Below are 26,899 nucleotides of genomic sequence, written 5' to 3'. Positions count from 1 at the left end.
TCAAAACAGTCAGTTTAATGACACAATGTTAATATTATCCAATTCAGCTTTTTTTTTGCTTTTCCATAGATTGATGTGAACCACTTTAGGAAAACTATTCAAACAAAACCTGCATGATTGTAAAATAAAAGTAAATAGAAGCTCTAAGGGGGCCTTAGAACTACAACCAGAAACATAGCAAGCAATACAAAATATTACAAAAAAACAGCAATCAGAGAATAAATAGCATTTTTTTTCTCTGATTGCTGTTTGAAATGGTCTCGGTAATCGTATAAGTTCAACATGTTTACATTTCTTGTAACAGTTTTTGTTTCTAAATATGTATGTATACTGAATTTTATTTTTATTGAATTGGTTTCTGTTTTGAGCCACAGAGTCACTTAGATGACATGGGAGATCATGCAAATAGAATGAATAAATCATGATTTTATCTTTTTTCATGGACTCCAGAATAACATATAAGGATTTTCCGCACACACCCTTCTATTAATGAAGTGAGAAGAATTCCAGATTTCCTTATTTTGCCTTAAGTATATTTTTAGACCACTGTATCCAGAACCCAATTTAAGAACCAGCCACGCTCAAATCTTTATTTTGTACGGTTTAACTAGCTTTCAGACATTGCTATTCTTCTCTATTTAAAATTATGCATGCAGCAATAACAGTCAACTCACAACGGAAAGCCATTACTTGCAAAATGTAATTCTTTAAAGTAACATTTTTTAAAAAATAAGTAAAAATAGCATTATGTTGTCACAGAAAGAAAAACTGCAGAGAAATGAAGTTGCAGGTTTATATAAAGCCTGAGAAAATAAATCTGATTGCTCTGAAAACGCTCCGTTGGCATACTCAGCACAGTAAAAAGAACAAAAAAGGCTGTTCTTTTAAAGTACTTACAAAATGAAGCGAAAATGTTATTTATTAACTCCAGGCGTAATTGTGAACTGCTCCCTCTGCACCATTTTTCCTGGAGAGAAAATCGCGAAGCAGGAAGTGCTGCTTCCCCACATTTTTTACAAGCAACAGACCTCGATGAAAGGCGGGCGCTTGAACCAAACTTACGCGACGATTCGAGTCGGAAGTTCTTACATCCTTTTGCCGCCATTTTGCCCTTTGCTTACTAGTTTTAGGGGAAAGGGTGCAGCAATCTGAAACTGGAAACGTTGTTTCTGTGATTAGATGCGTGGGTTACTCGTAAAAACTGAAAAGGAACAGAAGTTTATTTCAAAACCATATTACGACCAAAAATGTGCTAAAAGCCTGGCATCTAAATATGTCGAAACTACAAGTCCCAGAATTCCGTTGACTATGCTACGAATTGTAGTTGCGTGATCCTCGGGGAAGCTACAAAATATTTCTATCTTTCTTCAAGTTGGAAGAAGAATCTATGCTTCCGAAATTCTGTACAATTACCATATATCTGAAATGAGCTGCATTTTAACTTTTTGGTATTTACTGATGAAATATACTATATTGCTGAATCAACATTAATATCTGAATAAATCAAAAACTTCGGAAGACTTTAGGGCTGAATAGGCTGCATATATCATTGCGCTGCAACAATTCGGATGACTACTAGATGGCAGTAAAGTGATTTTGCATGCTTTGTTGCCATCTAGTGATTCTCTGGAATTAGGCAGCACCAATATCAAGCCAGTAGTCACTACTAAGATGTGGCCATATCACACATTTGCTGTTTTTCATTAAATTATGTTTTCTTCTAACAGTTACTATAATGAAATGTGAGAAGTATTGTATTTGTGACTCAAAACTGAAGTTTTAGAAGTATTATTGAAGAGTTCTAAATCATTGTGGTTAGAAAGGCTATGAGAACCGAATGGATCATGTTTTGGCCAGGTTCTTAAAACAAGAAATTAACTTCATTGCTAAAGAAAACTCTTTTAAGAAATAAACTATTAATAGAGGATATGATTGTATGATTTATATATTAACAGTATTTTTGAATTGCCCATATCACTAATGTGCAAAAAAATAACATCACAATCCCCACCCGCCAGAATAAAAAGATATCCTTCCAACATATAAAAGACATTCAAGAAGAATCAGTGGCAGAATTAAAGTTTAAACGTTTGCCTACATCAAATAGTTTTCACATCATTGCAAAATACCATTGACAGGAGGTCAGGATCAGCTGTCAGGATAAGATGTTCCAAAGATCAGTGCTACGGAGAAAGTATATTTATGCATGAGGGAGTAGGGCTTTGAATATGGTCTTTCAAGATGTTCTGACATGATAACTGGAAACATTTTGAAGAAGGCACAGGAGGAAGCATTTGCCAACTTGAAGTAGCAAGACAGCATAGATGTTTCTCGAGATGACACTGCTCAATGATGCCCAATTTAAGTGGGCCCAAAGTTTTGAGTCTGCTAGAGAAGATCAGACAAGCTGAAGAACATCAAACCAGACTGAGTACATTTTCTTGATGAGATCAGGAGAGGATTGAATGAGAGATCTGTGGGGGAATCAGGGGAATTTGGCAGGCAGATGAATACTATTATCTGGAAGGTTCCGGGAAAGGAAGGAGTGTGGATTGGATTTGTCAATTGAGGGGCTGTTCTGTAAGTTGTGGAAATAACTGGCCTATTGAAAGGTGTTCAGTAAGTAGCTGAATGAATCTGGGCCACAGAAATGGCTTGCGCATGGTGGCAAAGACTGGTGAAGTATGTGATGGTTGGAACTACTATTGGCCTCTGGAGAAAATGTGAGGGCTCAGTTTAGCACCATGGTGAGGAAGGGAAGCAGAGTGTGGGCAGTATTGGATAGGTATTGCAAAAGATAGTAGGCCTGCATTATTGGTATAGACCAGGTATGTCCAAGCTGCAGCCCATGGACTGCATGCAGCCCCATAAGATCATAAAAAATAAAACTTGATATTTATATACATTATTATATTATATATTTTATATGTGGCCCAAGATAATTCATCTTCACTCAATGTGGCCCAGGCAAGTCAAAAGGTTGGATACCCATAGTATAGACCAGGGGACCCCAAACTTGGCAACTTTAAGACTTGTGGACTTTAACTTCCAGAATTCACCAGCCAGCAGAGCTGGCTGGAGAATTCTGGGGTTTGAAGTCTACAAGTCTTAAAGTTGCCAAGTTTGGAGACCTCTGGTATAGATCCTATTTCTAAGCCATTGACCCAACCCTGGGTATAGGTGGCCAATTTGTTAGGCATTTTGGCTTTCTGGTTTCTAATAAAGCCATGCCTGTGAGCAATAAGACTGCATCAATCTCTGGTTTGGTAGTAGATGAGCATGCACATCTGACACATGGGCAACAGAGAGAAAGCAGAACTGCTTAACTCATTCTTTGCCCCTGTCTTCACGCAAGAAGAAACTATAGTTCAACCCACCAAAAACATAACTGTAAAAGACAGACCAGAAATAAAAGTTAAAACAAGAAAAAAAATAGTTAGAGAACACCTGTCTGATCTTAATGAAAACAAATCACCGGGGTCTGATGGATTACATCCCAGAGTTTTAAAAGAGCTGGCAAAGGTCATCTCAGAACCACTGCACCATATCTTTCGTTAACCCTGGAGCACCGGGGAACTACCAGAGGACTGGAAAAGAGCTGTTCCCATCTTCAAAAAAGGAAAAAAAAACAGACCCAGGAAACTATAGACCAATCAGCCTAACATCAATACCCAGGAAGATACTGGAAAAGATAATAAAAAAACAGATCTGCCAACATCGAGAAACAAGTAAAATAATAACTAGCAGTCAGCACGGGTTTGCTAAAAACAGATCATGGCAAACCAATCTTATTTCATTCTTCAACACAGTGACTAAATTAGTAGACCAGCAAAATACTGTGGACATAATATATTTAGATTTCAGCAAGGCATTCAATATAGTAGATCACAATCTACTTCTTAGTAAGCTAGAAAAAAGTGGAATAGATAGCACCACCACTAGATGATATGCAACTGGCTGGCAAACCATACTCAATGAGTAGTTCTTAATGGGTCTAAGTCTACATGGAGGGAAGTAAGCAGTGGGGTACCACAAGGTTCCATCTTAGGTCCAGTACTCTTCAATATCTTCATTAACGACTTAGATGAGGGAATAGAAGGGGAACTTACCAAATTTGCGGATGATACTAAGCTGGCAGGAATAACTAACACCCAAAAAGATAGCTCAAGATCCAAATGGATCTTGACAGACTAGAACATTGGGCCATATCTAGCAAAATGAAATTCAATGTCAAGAAAAGTAAAGTCCTACACTTAGGCAAGAAAAACCAGAGGTACACATATAGACTGGGTGAAACCAGGCTCAACAGCAGTAACTGTGAGAGGGATCTTGGAGTCTTAGTGGACAACCAGCTAAATATGAGCCAGCAGTGTGCAGCCGCCGCCAAAAAAGCTAATGCAATCCTAAGTTGCATTAACAGAGGGATACAGTCAAGATCAAAGGAAGTACTAATACCACTCTATAAAGCCTTAGTAAGACCACACCTAGAGTACTGCATCCAGTTTTGGTCACCACATTATAAAAAAGATGTTGAGACTCTAGAAAAAGTACAGAGAAGAGCAACCAGGATGATTAGGGGACTGGAGACTAAAACATACAACGAACGGTTGCAGGAACTGGGCTTGGCTAGTCTAGTAAAGAGAAGGACCAGGGGAGACATGATAGCGGTCTTCCAATATTTGAGGGGCTGCCACAGGGAGGAAGGGGTTAAGCTACAAGGAATAATGGATGGAAACTGAACAAGGAGAGATTTAACCTGGAAACAAGGAGAAACTTTCTGACAGTGAGAACAATCAACCAATTGAACAACTTGCCCTTGGAAGTTGTGGGAGCGCCATTACTTGAGACTTTCAAGAAGAGATTGGACTGCCATTTGCCAGAAATGGTATAGGGTCTCCCGCTTGAGCGGGGGTGGGTGGGTGGACTAGATGACCTACAAGGTCCCTTCCCACTCTGATTATCTGTATGACATGGCTGAGCTGTAACTGGAGGGAAGCCCAAGTGAATATATAAGCATTTCAAGTCCTGCAGCAGGGATGGCAAGGCCAAAGAGAACGGATTGCCATGGATATGTACGATACTCTAGCAATGGTGAAAACTGCTTCAGAGGTAACTGTATGAATGTCTTTGCATGGAACTGTTTTACAGAAGCAAGCTAAGGTTGTTGGTTGTACTGTATAGCAGTATTCTTATAGCTCCTGGATGCTGTTAGAGTATCCAGGACCTCAATCTCCATGCCCTGGAGGATGGAACTGCAGTAATTTTTATGAGTAAATGGCCATTGTAGGTTTGTTGCAATTAATTGTGATCCTGTGTATCTAAATAGGTACATGCCACACTACTTGTTACTTCAGAGGAGATGAGACATTTTCTGAAAATGGAAGATCTTTCCTTTGGCTTGGTAAAATCATTGTTGCATATAAATCATGGATGTCTGGACCTCTCCATGGGTAATAGTCTCTAGAATTTTCCAACCCTAGAACCCACTGGATCCAGAAGTTCCAGAGGGTATTTGCTATTTTTTTTTAGTTAGTAGGTATGTTTTGTCTGATTTGATTTATTACAATGATGATTACAAATAATCATACAATGATTATTTCTTGAAGGGATTAATAGAATGCAGGTAACACAGCCAGCTGAGAGTTCAAACACCCCTTTAATGCCAAGTTCCTCCCAAATGCTCCCACCTTCTTGGCAAGCCCCAAAGCAAAGTGTTCTCTCTCTCTCTCTCTCTCTCTCTCTCACACACACACACACACACAGCAGCAGCAGCAGCAGCAGCAGCAGCAGCAGCAGCAGCAGCAGCAGCAGCAGCAGCAGCAGCAGCAGCTCTGGCTTAGAGCAGTCCAGCAAAGCATAGGAACAGGGAAATGAACCCATGAAGCAAGCTAAGACACTGAGTACATGTAGCAAGGAAGAAGGAATGAGTCCATGGAGCAAGGAACAAGGCACTGAGTCCATGAAGCAGGGAACAAGGCACTGAGTCCACAATTCAGCATTTGTTCCTGACAAATGCCCCTCCTCACAGCATCTCCTGAAATCTCAGTCCCCAGGTGTGCCTTGTGAAGAGAAGCAGAACGCTCTCCCCCTGAGTCAGGCCTGTGCTGTTTGCGCTTTCTTTCCTCTCTCCGTGCACAGGGATCAGGAGGGGGAGGTCCTTGTTCATCGTCTGAGCTCTGTTGCTCCTCATTTCTACTGCTTGCCCTCTCTCTGTCATCCTGCCTCTATCCTTCCCTACTAGCAAGCCATCCCAATCCTGAAGGGCCCTGGGCTGCCTCCTCCCTACATTTCTCTGAAGCCAACAAAGCCTTCCTCTTGATCTCCATCAGCTCCAGCTCCGGCTTGTCCTCCTCTGCAGATTCAGTCTCTGACAGGGGCATGACAGGTTGTCAATCCTAGGTAGCAACTTGAAATGTGCCCCCTTTTCCTATTAGATTTTTTGACAGTATTCAGAATCATTGAATGTAGTACCTTCTGGACTGTCTGCCAAGTTGGGAGTTGAAGGCACTCTTCTATAATGAGTGGAACTACTCCTGTATAAGGAGCCAATTCCTGTCAGTAGTTCTAGGACGGCAGCACTCAAGTTAATAGCAAGTCCTTTGTTGTTTAACATCTGTATGAAACTGTTTGGAGAAGTCACCCTTCCGTTGGAGTGAGGAATCAGTATGCCAGCAGCATTCAGCTAAAGATTGCCATCTCAATCCAAGCTAGAAATATTATGGAAACCTGAACCCGTATCTAGAGGTTATATGAGATGAAATGAGATTAAATTAAATCCCAAAAATTAAATTATGGATTTCCTAGTCATTAATAAGCATCTGGACAATAGATTCACATCGGCAAATTCTCTGGATAATATCATGCTTCCTTAAAAGGACTTAGCTTGCAAATTGGGAATCCTTCTGGACTCCTGTTTAAACAATAGATAGAGGCCATGGCTAGTGGAATCAGGTATGAGCCTACTTAGACCAAATGCTCTCAAGATTTGATCACTACAGATTCTTACCCTACAACCACAATTGAGCCCAAAATTTATGTTGTTAAGCGAGAAATTTATTAAGTGAGTTTTGACCCATTTTACGACTTTTCTCACCACACTTGTTAAGTGAATGACTGCAGTTGTTAAATTAATAACATGGTTGTTAAGTGAATCTGGTTTCCCCATTGACTTTGCTTGTCAGAAGGTTGCAAAAGGTAATCACCTGACCCCAGGACACTGCAACCATCATAAATGTCAGTCAGTTGTCAAGCATCCATATGTAAATCATGTGACCATAGAGAAGCTACAACGGTCATAAAATGGTTATAAGTCACTCTTTCCCAGTGCTGTTGTAACTCTGAACAGGCACTAAATGAACTGTTATAAGTCAAGGACTACCCATATATGGCTGGATCTAGACTACTACAGGACACATTATGTGGAGCTGTGCTAGAGGTAACTTGGATCCTGGAAGTAGTCCTAATTATGGCAATCAAAATGCTGATACACAACTCCACCAGTGCAGAATGAACCTATTGTTAAGATTCGATAAATCTGTCATTCTGCTATGAACATGTAAAGATAGTGTGTTAAGCATCTCATCCCTCCTACAAAGAATACTGGGATATGGTTGAGATACCAGGTTTCTTGTCTAGAAAGCTCCATGATTTGGAATATGCCTCCTCAACAGATATATTTGATCTCCTCCCATCTTTTATTTTCTAAAGCTATAAAAGCAGTACATGCTCTGGGTTCTACTTAGTTCTTACTGTTTTTTTAAGAATTATTTTCTTTTTGTTTTATTTGTACTTTTAAAATTGATTGGGGCATTCTGTAAATAATATAAATACCTCCCAGCAGTTTGTCTGCTACATTCTGTACCAGCTGTAGCTTCCCAGTGATCTTCAAAGGCAGCCTTGCACAGAGCTGTACACTTCAATATGTTAAGAATCAACAATACTGTACAGTTAAACTTCCTATTTGAAAAGTAATGATTTATCTTGTTTGCAAATAATCCCTTAAAGAATGCTGTTGATTCACTAAGAACATGGCTTTAAAGGGTTCTTCTTGTCATTTTAAAATAAATGGCAGGTGATATCAGGATGTCAAAAAGTCTTCAGTATTAGCAGGAAAAGGGAGAAGGCAAGAACCAAAGGAGTGAAGCAAGGTGAGAATTCTACTTAGGGAAACCCATTCCAAATCTGAAGAGTCATTGCTGCAGAAGTATCTCTGTAGCTATTCCTTTTGCACTGCTGTGGAGTTCTTTGCATCCTTCCACAAGGTGGAGAGGTGCAAAGATTGTATATGGAGAGCCCTTTCAGTAAGGAATTAAGTTTTGTAGTTTGTTTTGGTTAAATAGTTCTTTAAAGTACAGCAGACATTCCCAAACCTAATCTTTCAGTGATTATTTTGAATATTATTAAAAGTGGCTTATTACAATTCCTTGAAAGAATAAAGCTGAAATCCTAAATGTAATTATCATAGAATGGTTACACACATACATTGCACATATGACTATGATTTGATGAATACACACTGGTTGGTGGCTATTCCAACACACTAAGCCAAAACATATGACAGCTTCAACAATGGATGAATCTAGCTGCTAAGTCTGACACAAGCTTCAGGGGTCTACTTTCAAATAAATATGAAGACTCTTAAAATACTCTAGCCATCTCCCAATTACAAGAGGAAAGAAAATACTGAAAAACTTCAAATACTCAGCCTATCTTGTGATAATTCACCAAGCGCTACCAAATTGGCTAAAAGCCCTTTTTTATGTAAATGAACGTGTGCAGCTGTATCTAGGTCATGCAGATTGCTCTCAGCTATAGCTAAATCTGATCCATCTATCGACTGATAGTATAAAATCAAGAGTCTAATTTTTTTCTAATCAATGTAAAGCTACATTATCTTCTGCTGAATACTGATACATATGCTGCCACCTGGACTGCATTTTGTTACCTTAGTGAAAACAACTCTTGTAGATAGAAGTACTATTGAACTCTATCTCTTTAGATGCAGTTTTCTATGTAAAATACAGAAAAACTGCACACCGTTCATTGTAAGATAGGTGGCTATATAAATGTTTTAAATAAACAAACATACAGAGTAGAAATACATATTATATAAATGTCAGCATTAAGTAATCTATAATTAAAAATCATATACAGTATATCTATATTTCAAAACATGTAAATTTCTGGCCTTATATATTTCTTAAAATAAATTAAAATTTATGCACCTGAAAAAAACTTTAGGGTCTACCAATATGGAAGTACTTAATGTATGTTTTATGTACTCTTTAAAATGAGTAAGAGTACAATATTTTTATTTTCTAGACAAGAACCAAAATTAGACTTGGTAGCAAACCGCTGTTGCTAAGTTGCTAAGAATAAAATAATATATCTTTCACATTTGTATCAAAAGTGTTTTAATATGGTACTTTATATAACAGAACAGGTAAAAGCATTTTTCACAAGAAGTACAGCAATTGAACTAATCAGTATTTATGCATTAACTTGAAATATGTAAAAGTTGATTGAACAATAAGATATATTGCTTCCTGCAATTAAATATAATAATTTTCAGGACACTTTTAATGTAGTTACATTAATAACTAACATTAATGGATATTTACTGAATATCTTAGAATTTAAATAAAATAGATCGAATTCAATGTCGCACTGAGTCACAAGGTAAATTATGTTTTTTGTAATCATAACCATAGTTAAACAAAACCATATTTTAGTGTAATACATGAAGAGATTTATAGATTGATTTTATATATATTGTATGGGAATACATTTTATGGCAGTGAATTATATTTGCTTCATCAGTACATATTTAGAGTTGTTCCCTCAAGTTGGAGGAAAAGTTCTACTGTAACTAATCTATTATCAAAAGATAGTTTAACTATTGGGAATGCCAAAATATTTAATGGTGATCATCTTTAATGTTTCAAATCCTTTTTATTTGATAAAGAAATTATAGTACTAAGCATCCTGAATTCTTTAGATTATAACATAAACTAAATTATGTTGATGCTTAATTTTCAAAAAATATGTACACTAGCATGATCTGTTAGAGCTAAATTTAGATTGCAATTGACATCCATTCACAATTTCAGGCTAAAGGTGACAAAAAAGTGAAGCCATGTTGTCTCTTTAGAAACACATCTAACTTATCCAACACCTTTCAATAGAATCTCTCAATGGTAGTAAAATAAAGATAGTTTCAACGTAATGACACCAAGCTAGTATGGAAATAACCTTAGATACAAATATGAAGCCAGGATAGTTTAAAACACTATTTAATCAGCAGTCTAATCTACATATTGAGCAGGGCTACACATTTTAGTACACCAAAAGCAATCACTTGATTATCATGGCATGACAGTCAGCCCCATGTGTTGGAGTTCACAGTACCTTTGAGTAGCTATTACCAAAGTAAGACTAGAAAATATCTCATCCTAGCATTATAGAAACCAAGGAAGAATATGAGGTGTTATATTCTTCCACTTGTAATTCAACATGCAGTTGAAAAGATTAGGAACAGGAGACTTTTCAATAATGAAATATACATTGCTATATCAATGGACAATCTGAGGCCAGTTGCAATATCCCAGCATCCCATTTGCTATTTCCAGAGGTCCACTGCAGTTCACTGAACCAAATCAAAATGTTTTGATGGGTGGTCCAGAGATGACATGTGTGCTATAGAGACCAACTTCATCTCTCAACTTCTACCTCTCTTCTTCCCTCCCTCTCTTTCTTTCCCTCCCTCTCTCTCAATGGACTAATTTATTTTATTTAGATTCTTTAAGTCTTTGTAAGAAAAAAGGGGGTGAAGAAATTGGTCCCACATTCAGTGTAATAACATCTTAATCCTCCAACATCCACCTACAAGCAACATATAACATGCAGCAACACATGGAATAATTTTAGCATATTTGTTCTGAATATACCAAAAAGGCAATGAGAACAAAGTGGATGTAAAAGAAACATTTTACTGGATACCTCAATTTTTGTTGTTCCCACAGCAACAAATGTATCTATACAACATAATTTTGCAAGTAATCATGTGAACATGGCCTCAATTTCTAGACATGAATATCAGTGTATCTCTAGCCTAAATTTAGCTCCTAATGTGCACCTGGCTCTTTGCATCCCCAGATGGGTTTTTGAATAAACAGAATACCAACTTTAAAATTAAACTTCAAAAAGTTTCTATGACTGCATCCACCAACTGTTGAGAACTTATCTATCTAAAACATAAAGAAAGTGGATATTTTTCTGCCCATATGATTAAAATTCAAGTCCTTCAGGACAGAATAAATGAAATCTTTTTGCACGATGAATTATTATATGGGATTAAGAATAAGATGTTGAGGCTATTAGCTTGAATAGTATTAAGAGTGTTGAAGCCATGTGTAGGAGAGGAATTTTAGAGCTATTTTATTAGTTATCACTAAACTAAATGTCAGTATGAATACACTTGGTGCCATAATTTTTTTTCTTCTGGAAATGACATAAAGTCATAGACAAATATTTCTTGTGTAATTCTGAAAAGTCCATTTGAACACAGAAACACATTATGAGCATAAGGGCACTACAATTTGATTTACTGAGCACTGTCTGAAATAGGAGAGGTATATATGAATAATATTTTTTAAAAGCAAAATTACTTGCATTTCAAGGAAATAAGAACACTAATAAAATTCTACATTGTAGAAGTTAGTCATATTTACTATTGTTTTGGATGGAAACAACTCAAGACTGCAGTCTAGATGTTTATAAAGCCTCATTCAAGGGACCTATTACTGTTATGGATCTAGAAAGAAAACTCTGTGCTAACACATATAATGGTACATTACCTCAATTTATCCAGAGTCCCTGTAAGAGGAATAATATGACCTTTGCTTTGGAATAAGATTTTAATTACATTGCCTTAAATTAGGAATAATTGATTTCACACATCTCTCTCCCACACACCTACTTCATGGACTGTTTCTGGTCTGACATGGTTACTTTCCACATATACCATATTTCTCTTTCTCTTAGATGAAAGTTATCATTTAGGGAGGCTTTGTGGAGACTATACTGAAGGCTTGGGATGGTGTGCCTGCCTGCCATCTTATCTAGAAATCCAGTCCCATTTTGACTGTTCAAATAGACCTTTGCTATAATGCTAAACTTACATTCTGAGTAAAAATGAGGAAAACTATAGCTTTTATAATAGCACCAGAATGATGTAGTGGTTAAGGCATAAGGCTAGAAATCAGGAGATTATAAGTTCTAGTCCCATCTTAGGCAAGAAACCAACTGGTGATCTTCAGTCAGTCTCTCTTTTTCCCAGCTTTAGGAAGCAGACAATGGCAAACTATTTCCCAAAAAATTTGCCAAGAAAACTGCAGGACTTGTCTAAGGTAATTGAGAAGAGTCAACATGGATTTGAAAGCATCTCTCCCCCACCCCCCAAAATATTCATATATTCATAATCAGGAAGAACTGCTAGGTAAGTTTTTAGTGAGAAAACACTCAAGTGCTATAATATTAGAAAATAAAAGCTTGCCATTTGTTAATATGTAAATTATAATTAAGAATGTGCAAAATACAAAATCAGGAGCATTAGACTGATCTAAACTGAGACAGTGAATCTCACCAGCCAGTCTTTTATGCTAGCTGGAAATTTATTGCCCAAAATGTATGTTCCCTTTGTAACTTCACAAAAAGTTTACAGTGACCTAATTGCAGAGTTGTAAGTCATTTGCTACTAAAATCCAGATGCCTATCCTCCCCTTAGCCCTTCTGATATGAGGGGAGCATTCAACTGTAAATGGTCACTAGGAATCTTTCCTAATCTTTCAAAATAGCGATGAATGCAATAGGCTCTCAGAATGAGGACCATAGATTATTTTAAGGTAGCCATGGTATCATTGACTGGTCCATATTATTCAGAAGTTATTTTGAAGGGCAGCCATATCATTTGGATTTGGATTTAGTAATATTTTATAAGATGGGTTTCTTACAAAATGCCTCATTTATTGTAAGAACGAAGTTAGTGCATAGGTATCAAAGAGCAATGAACCATTCTTTTTTAGGCACTTGTTCCCAATGAAACACTTTCCCCCTCAGCTTGTAATTCTAATAGCATCAGGAAGTTTACTGAGCACCAAAGTTTTAAATGCTAAATCCAAGTCCTCTATTAAAGTCCACAAACATACACAATAACATACTATTTTCACAGTGACCTACGCAATACGTTCATGCAGCTGGAGATTTTGATTTCTCACAAATCATATTCAGGACCTGTTTTCTTAAAATGAGGCTGAGTACATGCTTATACCCGATATCGATATTCCTGTAAGAATTCCTTCAATCTTGTTGGTAATGGAAGTTCCTGGATTTTACTTGTGTATCTGTTTATTGCTACTCTACACTGATGCTGTAGAGACAGTGTTGAATGATAGAGAGGTTTATTCAAATAAAGATGGACTGTTCCATTGGAAGGTATTTCGGAGACCATTCTTCTGTCCTTGCACATAAGGACATAATATTCAATTAGGTGAACCACACTGTCAAATTGCTGGAGCCTTGATCGGATGCAGATAACAGAATCCAGACGGAATTTACCACCTTGAAATTCTATTCGTAAATTGGTAGGACCTACTGAGGTTTTGACTGAAATAGTAAGTAAATACTCTGAGTGAGAGCTGTCTCTGACCAAGAAAGTCCCTTCAGATGCATCTTGTAATCTTTCCTTTGCTTCTGCAACACTCATGCTTCCCCAATACCATCCTAATAGAAGAGAAAGCAAAATTAGTTAAGAATCTTCATCATAGTTTTAGACAGAATACCATTGGAAGCAAAGGACAATCCAGTGCCAATAACTATCTGCACTGGAGAATTTTGATAAAAATAAACATAATTGTGCATAAAATCCAACGATTCAAACCCCTTAACATTCTAATACTACTTCCTAAGTGTCCTTGAATAACTAATGCAGTTTCTCACTTTTACTTTCTGCTTTGTGAAACATGAATATGGCCAGAAAACTTTGCAAACAGAATCTGACATGTATTTATTTAATAATAAATACCATTATACTTAATAGGGCTGATAGAGTTGTATTGCAAAAGTGCTGTACGAATATCAATAGGATTTAAGATTGCCCATTTTTCAATAGCCTTATTTTATTAACAGCTCTGCTAAGCAAACAAAACCCATAACACTTCTTTCATCAAATACAGTGCAGATATGTGAAAGATTATATGAGATTAGAACAAGGCAAATTTTAGACCCTAAAGAACTTAAAATCAATACTTTCTCTTAACCCTAAAAAATAATGAGAGAAAATACCTTTCATGTGATAATTGAAGTAGCCTGTCTAACATGGTTGTCCCTCCATGCATTAAAATATAACTCCTAGGATCTCCTGGCAGGATTGGAATCATTTTTTTGCTATCTATAATGCAGTAGTAACAGCTAGAAGTAATAACCTTTGCAGTGTATCCAATTTATTCTCAGAACTAAATACAAGACCAAATAGGAAAACTGTAGTGAAACGACATCTTTTAAAAAAAGTATAATATAAAAATTTAAAATAAAATAAGAATAAGGCTAACAGATTTTACAAAGAAATCTTATTAAAATTTCTGCTCACTATTCTAAACAAATTGATCTTTTTTTATTAACACAGAGATGTTTTCCTAGAAGTCTTATGTAACTCTGGATTTACTCCTAGTTCTGCCCAGCATTTTATTAGTCTCTTAATTCTGAGGTGCTACTACTATAGTGGAAACAAGTTCAGGATTATATAATGTATTTGATAATGTACACCTAATTGTGTTGGCTAATCTGAAATGTGGAAATCCAAGATGAATTGAAGTAATCTGAAATGTGGAAATCCAAGATGAATTGAAGTTGCAGTACAGTGCTCCAACATACAAGTCTGAGAAACAGCAGAACTTGTCTTGTTCCTTCCTTCTTATTCCCCAGATCTTAAGCTATTATTGTATTCCATCAGAGAGGATTTTCTGCCTGCTACCTGAGAGTTACTCAGAATGATCATTAAAGAAAAGTTGAAAACCCACCGCAGTTTCCCAACTCAATAAAGGAACGCGGACTTAAAACTTGCAACATAAAACCCAACTGTAGAAAAGTACCTAGCTAACCCTGCGAAGGTTTCCAGGCAGGTAAACACATTAGTTTGGTGGAATAATTTCGGTTCAACTCATCATCTTTCCACCCTCGAAGCTTTTTCCTCCACTTAAGAGATTCTGCGGGGCGCCTGTTTTTGGGGCTCCACCTCTCAGGAGCTTAATGGCGGGAGTCTTTTTTCAACTCATAACCCACCAGCGTTGGGGATGCTACACAACAGAATTACGAACCCTGCATGCATTTCCACCCCTCCACGGCTCAATCGAACGCCGGGTGCCCACTCCCACGTTCCCCACGCTTGCCTTACCCGCGCATCTCAACTCCCTCATGGCAGAGTCCAGGCGCTCCCCTTCAGCAGGTTCCGCCGAAGCTCCTCCAGCTTCCCACTGGGGCCCAGCCCTGTCGGTGCCATCCGAAGATTCGGCCGAGCGCAGGGTCATTTGGGGGCAGAGACCACGACGTGAGGAGGAAAGTAAGGAACAATGGGTCCTTACCAGACCTCCCGGCGGCTGCCCCAGGCCATCTGACCGCCGCCCGCAGGGACCTGCAGCTCAGCAGGAGAGGAGAACCAGGGCCCGGCGAGAGGCTCCGGCGATATCGGCCGCTCGAATCTTCACTTTCGCAGCATCCCTCGGAAAGGCGATCCGTTCGTCGCTGGGGTGGGCGAAGGGCGCCCGCTTTTCTCTGCCTCCTTCCTATTGTCCTGACTTCCCCACTGCACACGAAGGGCACCGGCACCCGCCGGGAAAGCGCCTCTCCCAGCCGCCACCTGGACGGGGATTTCGAGGATGGCTTACCGGCTGTTTTCAAGGTGCACGCCTTTCTCCTCCTTTCCTTTGCAGCGAGTCTGGCTGCTGTCTAGGAAATAATCGGTGGGCAGCCCCGGGGCGAAGAGTCGTGTGCACTCGGCCAAACTCTTACCTTCGGCCTCGCCAGCAAATGCGGCAAAACCCAGAAGGGCGGGATGCTGGTCTCTTTAGCGCGGCGCTTTTTAAAAGGAGAGGCCGTTGGGAGGCTCGCCACGGCGACCAGCCTTGCTTTTGTTTCAAAAGGAGCAAAAGAGAAAGAGTCCCGCAATATTAGCTGAGAGAGAGGGGGGCGGGCGAGTAGCCGCCGGGCCGGCCAGTTCAGGTTATGCTCTGCAAGAGCTTCTCCTACAACCCGGGGCAGGAAATATTCATGTGACGCGTGGAAGGCAAGTAAACAGGAGCGAGGAGCCGCGGCCGGCGGGCGAGATTTGCTGCCTGGTGCGCGCCGATACCGAAACAACTCAGAAAGTGGGGTGACGCGGTTGCATGTCATGACTGGGATTAATAATGGCGAGGCGAGCGTTGCCCCCGTCTTTCCTCCTGTGCCATTTCAGATAGGCTGAGCTCGGTGCGAGGTTGGGGGGGGGGATTGGAAGAGGCAGGTTTCTTGTGCTTACAGTATGTGGAGCGCCTCCCCTCCCTTATCCACCCCCCCCCGCCGGGTACATTGCAAGCGATCTCGAGGCAACTTCGGGGTGCCTCGCCTGGTGTCCGGCCGTTTTCTCTTCCCGCAGTTATTTTGCTTTGTGTTTTTACCAGCGGAACGATTAAAAATGCAAAGGCCGCTTTCCAAGAACTTTCCAGGAATCGCATCACATGACCACCGGCTCCCGCGCCTCCGCTTGAAATGGAGCTGCCGTGTTGCAGCCGCTCCTTCCTTCCTTCCTCCCTCCCTGCCTTCGCCCACCTCTTTCTTCGCCGCAGGGGGTGGGGGTGGGGTAGCCGGGCTGTGGGCACAAACAAACGGCCGTCGTCCTGGCCGGCCGTCTTCGTCGCCGGAAAACATGGAAAGCAGCCTCCGCCGAGCTCCTTTAACGGAGCGAAGGTGCTGGGTGTACGGACGGCTCCTGCTGCTTTACGGGGCTGCTGAGGAAAGGTCGCTCGGGATCTGTGAGGCTTAAATCCTCCGGGATAGAGAACGTGAGAAGGGCGTGTGCCGCTTCTGGGGTGGGCACAAGAGGGACAAGGGGACCTCTCTTGATAAGTGCCGCCCTACCGTCAGTGCCTGGGAACGGTTTACTGCCTACATCCTCAGCCGCTTCCGGGCCACCTACAATTAATATGTGACCCCGCATTGCTTCTAAGCAAAATATTAGGCCTGAAATAGCCTTGAAGATTGGTCGAACCGAAAATTTAATGTGTCCATGTTTCCAGTAATTCAACATTTAGGCTGAGGTGTAGCTGTGCAACTGGCTTTTTCAGGATTGAATTTGATGCTGACTGGAGACCCTGGCTATTCTTGACCAGAGAAGAGGGTTCATGCATATTGTTATGATAAGGGATTGAAATGGGCAGCATTTTAAATGCTCTCTGTGTTGGATTACTCAATACATATAACATTTTGTTTGGGGGCAAAATTCAAGGTTCTTATTTTTATATAGTAATTCTCTGTTTAAAGAAAAATCACAATCTTCAATAGGGCTGATTGTAATGTATGATTAGTATTGAACATTTAAGGACCTTTATAAAGTGCACTGCAGATATTTACAGGAACCTCTTTCACTTTGTGTAAACATACCTGGTTTTTATGATCTGGCACACATCAACAGTTGTGTGGTTGTCTTGAAGACATGGTTCTTGGAGGCAAATGCCAATTGAGGCTTACCAGATCCGGGTCTGTGGCTCTTTTAAGACATTGAATACTTGTTTATTTAGATACACTTTTTGCGGTAAGCATTTAGTTTTATTGGCTGCTATATTTATCTTTTTGTCTCCAATAATTTTACTAATGTTTTCAACTATATTTTTATGTTATTTTTGTCCTTTGGTGTAAGAATGGTTAATAAGAGGGCAAGCTGTATATTTTCTAAATAAACTATTTTAAAAATATTTCTCAGTAATTTTTTCAATTATTCTGAGAATTTGTTCTGAATTTGAATTTCTATATTCCTGTTAGAAGTTATTGTATTTAAATTCTCTAGCGTGAGATTGTTTAGCTTTAATTATTCCTTCTGCTTTATCCTGGAAAAATAGTAATATTTGATAATATTAAATTGTCCTTATTGAGTATTTGTACATGTGAATGTCTTAGTAAATATTTAGGATGCAGATTTTGTTTGCTCTTACATATATATTTCTCAGAATCCTTTCTTTGACTTTGTTGAAATAAATATTTTCAGCTAGCTGTTGCAGATGTTTATTATTTATTATATTTATATCCAGTTGCAGTCCAATTAAGGACTTCAAATGCTTGAAAGATTTTTTTTCTTTCATTTAATTGTGTCCAATTTTTAGAGACTGCCTGGACTATTCCCATCAGTTTTCTTTGCAAGGTTTTCAGAAGTGGTTTACCATTGCTTTCTTCCTAGAGCTGAGAGAAAGTGGGTGATCCATGGTGATTCATCTGGCTTTGAAGTCACCTGGATTAAACTTCTTTGTCAGTGCATGTGTCATTTGGAAACAGTTGCGTAGATGTTGCATTTATAGGTTTGTGAATGTTTGTTCTAGTTAGGGGTCACTTAAATAGCAAAGCACAAAACAAAGTTGGATCAATCCACATGCACAATTCGCAGTTGGGATTTGGGAGATGTGTATATCAGTTCATCTGTAGCCATCTGCAACCTGCACCTATCCACAAACCCCTTCACACCACAGATATGTGGCAGCGCAGTTGCAGACAACTCTAAATCAAGCTTTAGGCAGAACCAGAGTTCATGGTCTCTTGGTTTGTAGCTTTATATCTTAACCACTACACCAAACAGAACGGACTCTCATTCACAGATTTTATACACATATAAAATCAAAATGACTAATTAAAATAAAACACAATGGAAAAACTATCAAGTAAATGGTATCAATAAGAAATGTTCTACAAAACAGTTCTGTTTTAAACTGCAGAAGGAGCAATGGTGGGAACTAGTCTAATTTCAGCTGGAAAATCTCAAAGGGCCAAAAATATCACTGAGAAGCAGCACTCATTTCCTGGCCTTAGTCACCCACATCTAAAAGTTGTTTCTACACTTCCCTCTGCCCCCCCCCCCCCATTCTATTTATTGGGCCAATTCTAGTTAGAGAATGTGATTCTGAAAGTAACCTGGTGCGAAGTCATAGAAGACTTTATAGATTAAAAGAAGCACTTTAAATTGTACCTGGACAGTTAATGGAAGCCAGTGCACAGCTGTCATGTACTCCCAGTCCCAGTGCCAGGAATTAATGAGCACACAGGCTGTTGCATGCTGGATTATTTTGCAGCTTCTGAGTAGTCCTTAAATACACATTATGGTAGCGAAAATGGGTAGTGACAATAGTAGGAAGATGAGATATTGCAAGAATTTCAAAGCCCTTGACCTGTCAAGGTAAAACTTATACTGAAGGCAGTGAGAAATCCAGATCCCGACAAAGGTAATCTAGAGTGTCTCTTTGTCCCATGCTGGGCCTGAAACATGCCTGAAAAACTTCATAAAATCAATTTTCTCTACAAAGCTTCATTCTTTGTTCCCTACCTCTATCGTTCCTAAAAAGGGAATATTGGAAACAGTAGTAGTTATTTAATAGCTCTGTGTCCAAAGAAGGCCTCCTAAGGAGGAGGCACATCTCACCCTCTTTTAAGGTGCTGATAGTACCCTTTTGCAGTACTGTAAGGTAGTGGTCGCCAACCAGTGGGCTGGGAACCACTGGTGGTCCATGAGAAAATTTTGCTGGTCCGCAGAGAAATGTCACCCCGAAAGCACCCCCAAAGCAATCCAGGCTGCGTGGGAACACAAGGCTTGTGTTGCTTGCATTGTGAACAACATGAAGTAGTGAGGGGAGGGGGGAAGGGCAGAGGGCGGGAACTTGCCCCACATGCCCCACGTGCCTTGCCTGGCCACTGGGTTGCTTCTTTCCACTTCTGCTTTTGGCTGCACGCAAGGAAAGCAGCAAAGGTCTTTCTTTCTCTCCCCCAAACTCCACCAGAAATGAGTCTTTGGGACCCTGCAAGGCATCCTGCTCCAAGAGGTTGCGCCAGCAAAGAGTCATTTCTGGCAGAGTTTGGGGGAGAGAAAGAAAGACTTCTGCTGCTTCTTCTGCTTTCCTTGTACGGAGCCAAAAGTTTCTTTCTCTCTCTCCCTGAGAACAGAGCTGGAGACGGTATTTTGCAATCCCAAATAAAGAATGATTGATCGGTAGGAAAACGGGATGGGGAATTTCCCTGCAACTTTTGGGGGGATTTTCCCAGGGTCTTTGGTCCGCGGGATTTAAAATTATGAGTTTGGTGGTCCCTGAGGTCCAAAAGGTTGGCCACTCCTGCTGTAAGATATTGACTACTTCTTGGATCCAGGTAATTATCTCCCTCTTTCGATGTACACGAGCCAGAAAGGACAAAGATCCAACCCACAAATGGCAGAGGATAGCAGGAAATACCAGCCAAAGGAGTCCCAGATAATACTAGTATGTCAAGAATGCCCCAGTTACTAGCCTACATCCTGGCCATATTAAGTCAATTACTGAGCAAATCTTATTGTAGTGTTATAAAAGGATTCCGAAAGAATTATTTTAAGGTGGCAAGCCATATTTTACTCAAAGTTGTAAGAGAATTGCTATTCCTTGTATTTAATTGTAAAATTATAATGCATCATAATGTTGGATCATTTTGCAACATAATTACATTACACCAATTATAGGGTTAAGCAATGTAAGATAGAGAAAAACAGTGTTACTCCAATATAAATAATTACTGGAAAATCCAGTTCTTGATACTTTGATATACTGAGATTGTGTCAGTTCTGTAAATGTGATCCAGTTTTGTGCAGTTTTACAATTTTAATCTCTCAAACCTTCAGAATTTGATCTTCTGTCTTCTTGTATTGTTATAAACATAGACTCTTCAACAGTAAAGACCTTCTGTTCCATTGGTATGAGTTAATATCACTGACGTCAATTTTTTTGTATTTGGTTCTGAAAGAATAGTAATTCCTCTATTAACTTGAATTTTCCTAAACTAAGTGGTGTCTACAAGCTTTAATGAGCATTATGCTAAATATGTAGCCAACAATTTCATATTGTTGTTGTTAGTTGCAAAGTTGTGTCCGACACATCGCTACCCCATGGACAATAATTCCTCCAGGCCTTCCTATCCTCTACCATCTTCTGGAGTCCATTTAAGCTCACGCCTACTGCTTCAGTGACTCCATCCAGCCACCTCATTCTCTGTTGTTCCCTTCTTCTATTGCCCTCAGTCTTTCCCAGCATTAGGCTCTTTTCCAGAGTCCTTCCTTCTCATTCGGTGGCCAAAATATTCATTTTGGGGATTATATCCCAATATTGCTTTTCCTACTCTTTTATTGACTATGAAGACTACTCCATTTCATCTGAGGAATTCTTGCCCGCAGTAGTATACCTGATGGTCATCTGAATTAAATTCACCGATTCCTGTCCATTTTAGTTCACTGATTCCTAAGATGTCGATGTTCAGTCTTGTCATCTCTTGTTGGACTACATCCAGCTTGCCTTGATTCATGGATCTTACATTCCAGGTTCCTATGGAGAATAGATCTTTACAGCATTGGACTTTATGTTCACTACCAGCTGCATCCACAGCTGAGCGCCCTTTTAGCTTTGGACCAGTCGCTTCACTCTTTCTGGCGTTACTAGTACTAGCCCTCTGCTCTTCCCCAGTAGCAATATATAATTGCTACTATATATATATATATATATATATATATATATATATATATATATATATATATATATATATATATATATATATATATATCTTAATATAAGCCTGCTTCAGTTCAGACCTTACAATCTAGCTCCATACAATCTCATATTAAAGAAAGTAGATATTTTCCTGCCAGCAGGTGATATTGGCAGGAGTGGAAGGAAACATAGTGAGGGGAGTTCATTCTTCATTTTTTTAAAACAAAACTCCAGATGAATACTTTTTACCAGGAGGGGGATATTAAACTCTTGTGCTCTTATTCAGTTATTATTCTAACTGCTGTTATTTATATTTTTAAAAAACAAAATATGAATGTTGAAAACAAATCTGCATTTTATATTTTCTACTTTGGTCATAAGTCTGTCTTATAATTTAATGAATACATGCCAATTACCTTATCTGAAATCCTGTTAAACAACAGTGCATGGGATTTAAACTAGGACTATCTACAAACTGAATATCTGTGTTAGCACTAAACCCTTTAACTGTGCTGAGATGGAGGAAGCATGGGTGTTGGAACAGTTTATGCAGTGCTTGTTCAAGCTGGTTCAATGCCTTCTAAAAAGGAAGTGTGGGATGACACTATTTTCTCAAACAGTACTCAAATTGGTACTTTTCTCAAACACGTGACTGGTACCTGAAAGATTGAGACTGAGATTCATTTCCGTTTTCTCAAACAGGTGATTGGTACTTGCAGGTCCAATTAAAGTTACTTTAGGCAAGAGAAAGACTACCTGTAAACTATGAACGTTCTTGGAGTGATATTAGAAATTTAATGTACTTATTTTGTTATGAAGGTGAAAGAAACTTTGGCTAACAGTTGTGCAAATGTTGTGGATCTTAAATATCTTTATTTATTTGCATCTGGAAATAATTCTAAATATGAACAAGTTACAAAATCAATTGAAACCTCCCAATTTAAAGTCTAATATGTAATATTTGGATAAATTAATGAGTTACTTTTATATTTGCTTTGGTATATATTTCCATAAGGGTTTTATGCATATCTGACAAGTAGATGGAACTTCTTATTTTTTTTTTTTAAAAAAAAATTAGTAATTCTAAGAATTCAGGCAGAAATTGAGCAATTCTGAGAATTCAGGATGTGTATTGCACGCCACTCCCTCCCCATATGAGCCAACATAGTTCTTGAGATCCAAGTTTTACATAATGGCACCCATGCAGTTTGGAATTAGTTTTTATGCTAATTTAAAATATTACAGTGAAGTTGGGTAAGTTAGAAGGAAGACTCCTGATCACCTTGTGAATTCACTGATTTTAGAAATAGATTACAGTAGTAGCAACTAGAAATTTTTCATAAGTAGACCTAAGAGGGGTTGTTTTTTTTAATCTTTTCAGGGATTTTTCCAACCAGAAGGGAATATAAATCAAGTCAGTAGCTGAAATATTTAGCAAATGAAAACTTCAAGAAACTTTGGAAAGTGTTGGGTTTTGCTGATCTTTTTCCCCTAATCCCTTTTATTTTGCATTACGATTTTGCAGTTCTGAACTTATCAGAGTAATAAATGATACTGATGGTGAAAGACACGGGGAAAGAGCCATACTTTGCAATGAGAAAACAAATTCATCCTACCTGAGACATGCACATATCCATGTAATCTTCTTGGTTGTAATGGAAAATGTTTGCCATGGCTTTTTTCCAGGATGCTTTTTGGTTTTGCTTATTTGTTTTTGCCCTCTTAATCTAGCTCTGAGATTACCTAACAGTCGCCAGTTCAAATACTACACTAAGATCTGATTTTGCCTTTTTTGTGGTGGTGGGGGAATAGGACTCAGTGAAGATTAGTGTTGCAATATCACCCAATGATCCGCATCAGATTAGCTATGTACTGCTACCAATTCAGCCATACTGAAGAACTTGTGCAAGCACAATTGGATAAAAGTTCGCAATTCTATTTCAAACAAATGCATACATGGTCTTCAACTAATTATTGTTCACAAATCATTTTGAAAAGCAGCCCTTCACTAGACACATTTTAGTAATCTAATATGTAAATTGTAGCTTATGGTACACCAGCCTACAGTAGCAACTGGCACTTTATGCCTAAGAACAACCTACACATCCTGTGTAATCTTATTTTTTCAGGGAGAATGTAGCACAATCTCTATTGTGTGTTCAGATGAATTATAATACCTGCCAATGGTCCTTGTGGATGTAGTGGTCTGAGTTTCTGATGATTTTTATTTAATCCATGAATAGATTCCATATAGACATACAAATAATGTATAATTGTATCAAGAACTGCATTACTATGTCCAATTCTTCCTAGCTGCTAATTACAGCATAGAAATGATTTCATCTTATTTACATCTTGTCCTCTTCTTAGAATAAACAGTCCTTCCTCTGAATTGAGAAACAGGAAAAACAGGTTTAAGCTTCTTGCAAATTATGGCAAACAATTGTAGATTTGCATCAGAAAATGGAACTGAGAAGGAGATTTGCTAAGCCTTTTACATATTTGTATGCACTCTGGTGTTTGAAGGAAGGCTACTGTTTGTTTCATTTATCTTTGTAATTATTTAATTTGAAAAAAGCTAGTATTTTGGTGCATTCTTAAAAAACCCTTTGATGCCTGTATTATTTCCCCTACTAAAAGACAGAATCCAATTTTATATTTGATTTCTTAAAAAGGAAAGATGGATGAATCAGTGCAATTGGCTCCCAGATAAGTACATAGGAGATTAAAAGTTTTTTTGACCAATCTGCTTCAGGCTTTATCACTTACTGTACATCAATTCAAATAGGAACAAGAGGAGTGAAGCAATTAGACTGCAGCATGGATTGCAGGAAGTTCACACATGCTACTAATAATTATATGCAGGGGTGGGATTCAAAATTTTTAACAACCGCTTCTGTGGGCATGGCCAGGTGAGCATGGCCATGTGACTGGGTGGGTGTGGCTTTTTTTGCAGCACCCTTTTTTTGCCTCCTGGGCCTCAGGAGAGCCTTCTGTGGGTGCGTTTTTGCTCCTAGAAGGCTTCCCTGGGGTCCAGGAAGGCAAAAAAATGGAGCGCAGGGGAGAAGCAGTAAGACAGCGAGGGGGATCCCAGCACAGTTGATCATTGGAACAGCTGATCATCGGAACAGCTGATCATCGGGAGGGAAAAAAATACCTTAAGGAGTGACTGGACGGGAGAGAATGCAGTCAGTGATGTTGCACATGCACGATAAGGATTGACTGGGTGGGGAGGGGAGGGGCGGGCGGATAGGGGCAGGGACAGCCAGGGGCACGATTGTCAGTTCTCTGAACTGCACAGAATCATAATAACCAATTCTATAGAACTGGTCCAAATCAGTAAAATCCCACCCAATTATATACTTAAGCAATGAGTATGTTCATGTAATACATTCTGGTTTAGCAGAATGAGAAAAAACAACCATTGAATAGCCGTGGTTCTTCAGCATTTCGGAGGGATTCTTTCTCATCTCTCATCAGGGGCTACTCTTGGCATCTCTGTTGCATTCAATTACACTCTCTGCCATTGAAGTATGTTTTTAATAACTCCAGCTGCATGGGTTTAGATTTCTCATATTTTCCAGGAAAACCTGTACTAAAGAGTTAGGGTTTTTTCCACAGGGTTTTTTTTTTTTTGTGGCTCACAAAATCAGATTATTCAAAAGCGTCTTCCTGTGTTAGTATAAGAGAGTGCAAATAGCTTTTGGACAGAAAGAGGTTAGCAAAATGTATTTCTTGTGGGTGATGGATGTTCTGCATCCATGACTTTAGCATTTTGTTTTTCTGGCTTTGCTCTCGTTTCCCTGTTGGCACAGGTGTTATGCAAGGATCATCTCTTGTGTTTTGACAAGTTGTTTAGTGTATAAGCTACTTCGAGACCATGGTATCAAATCAGGAGTTAAGAGACAGTCAAGTAAGAAGTTACATAACTGTCTCCCTATATTTTTGCTTAATGAAAAACAGATGTTGGATTGAAAGGTACTTTACTCTTTTCTCACCCTCTTCTTGCTCAGTCACGCTTATAATCAGAGCTTCTTTTCACATGATTCTGTATGATCATGTCAGTAATTCAGTTTTGACTAAGCACATTAGTTTAACCGTTTGTGAGCCTTTTTGAATATGATCTAAAATGACCTGTTCTCATAAATGAACTATTATAATGATTTTGAAGCATTTGCTTACTGTAATTGGGACTCATGTAAAGAACAGATCATGTGTTAGGTAGTATTTATACAGAAATCTTGAAAATTCAAAAGGATTTACAATCTTTTAAGCACCACCATATGTGGTTTGTGAACCATGATTTAATTCTGGAATTTACAACATGACTCTCTGCATGAACTTTCTATATTTTTAATTTTTCTAAAAAGTGGATGTGACATACTGCAAAGTTCATCCCCAATCACTATCATCACCTTTACTTTCAAGAATATCCGAGCCCAAAATCAGCTCATGAGCTTGACTGGAAAGTAAAAATTGATTGCTGCAAGCCAATTTTTGGTTTAGAAATATAAAAACTGCTCTGGAAAAGTCAACTTTGAACTCATGTTATAGATAAAATTACTGCTAGCTGAGGCATTTTAATCAGAATGCTCCTTGTACTCTTTGGATATTCCTGGTATAGTAAATGTCTATGGAGATTCTTAGTCATCCAGATCATGGTTATCCCAAAGGTGCTTTTCAGAAGGCAACTGGACTTTCTTGGGATTTTTTTTTTTTTGCTTTCCCAAGAAGCTTGTTCAGTCCTGGTATAGTATCACATTCACAATCAAAGCGGGAACAGTTGAAATTGGGAGTGGGATCCAGAGTTGTGCACAGCCTTCTTTCATATGAAAATAGATGTCTACCCCAAAGCAAGCTGCAGCAAATTTAATGGAGCAGATGTTTGGATAAGTAGTCCAGAGATCCTGAATTGTGTTTGAAAGTCAGACAATTTCTTTCTCAGAACTAGTTTTGTGATTTCTCCTGCCACCAGATTTCTGGCACTTCTTCCCTACAGACATGAGAAATGCTTGCAAGGCCACTGGAGTTCATGAGTTGTTTGAAGGACGAACATCTCTCTTGCAATTTTCTGTACAAGTAGCCCTCAATTTACAGCAGTTTGTTTAGTG

At 38.8% G+C, this 26,899-nt stretch overlaps 2 protein-coding genes across 7 annotated transcripts in view; both read right to left on the bottom strand.

Moving 5' to 3' along the window:
• Positions 1 to 1,021, bottom strand: part of CRADD (CARD and death domain containing adaptor protein) — a 29,135-nt gene extending 28,114 nt beyond the window's left edge. For all 6 annotated transcript variants that reach the window (XR_015743842.1, XR_015743843.1, XM_026698652.2 and 3 more), the window contains exon 1: positions 898 to 1,021. The gene's annotated coding sequence lies outside the window, so the exon portion shown is untranslated. The remainder of the gene's footprint in view (positions 1 to 897) is intronic.
• A 9,255-nt stretch (positions 1,022 to 10,276) lies between these two features.
• SOCS2 (suppressor of cytokine signaling 2) lies at positions 10,277 to 18,287 on the bottom strand. Its single transcript, XM_026698665.2, has 2 exons — positions 15,449 to 18,287; positions 10,277 to 13,779 (listed from the first exon to the last, which is right to left on the bottom strand). The coding sequence occupies exons 1-2, from the start codon at positions 15,579 to 15,581 to the stop codon at positions 13,322 to 13,324; spliced, it is 591 nt and encodes a 196-aa protein (XP_026554450.1). The 5' UTR covers positions 15,582 to 18,287; the 3' UTR covers positions 10,277 to 13,321.
• Between the last annotated feature and the right edge of the window lie 8,612 nt (positions 18,288 to 26,899).

This window comes from Pseudonaja textilis, chromosome 5 (assembly GCF_049901715.1).
Source record: "Pseudonaja textilis isolate UNSWEBS1 chromosome 5, rPseTex1.2, whole genome shotgun sequence".
In the NCBI taxonomy this organism is placed as follows: Eukaryota; Metazoa; Chordata; class Lepidosauria; order Squamata; family Elapidae; genus Pseudonaja; species Pseudonaja textilis.
The sequence above is the reverse complement of the archived record's forward strand: the minus strand, read 5'-3'. Positions and strand labels throughout refer to the sequence as shown.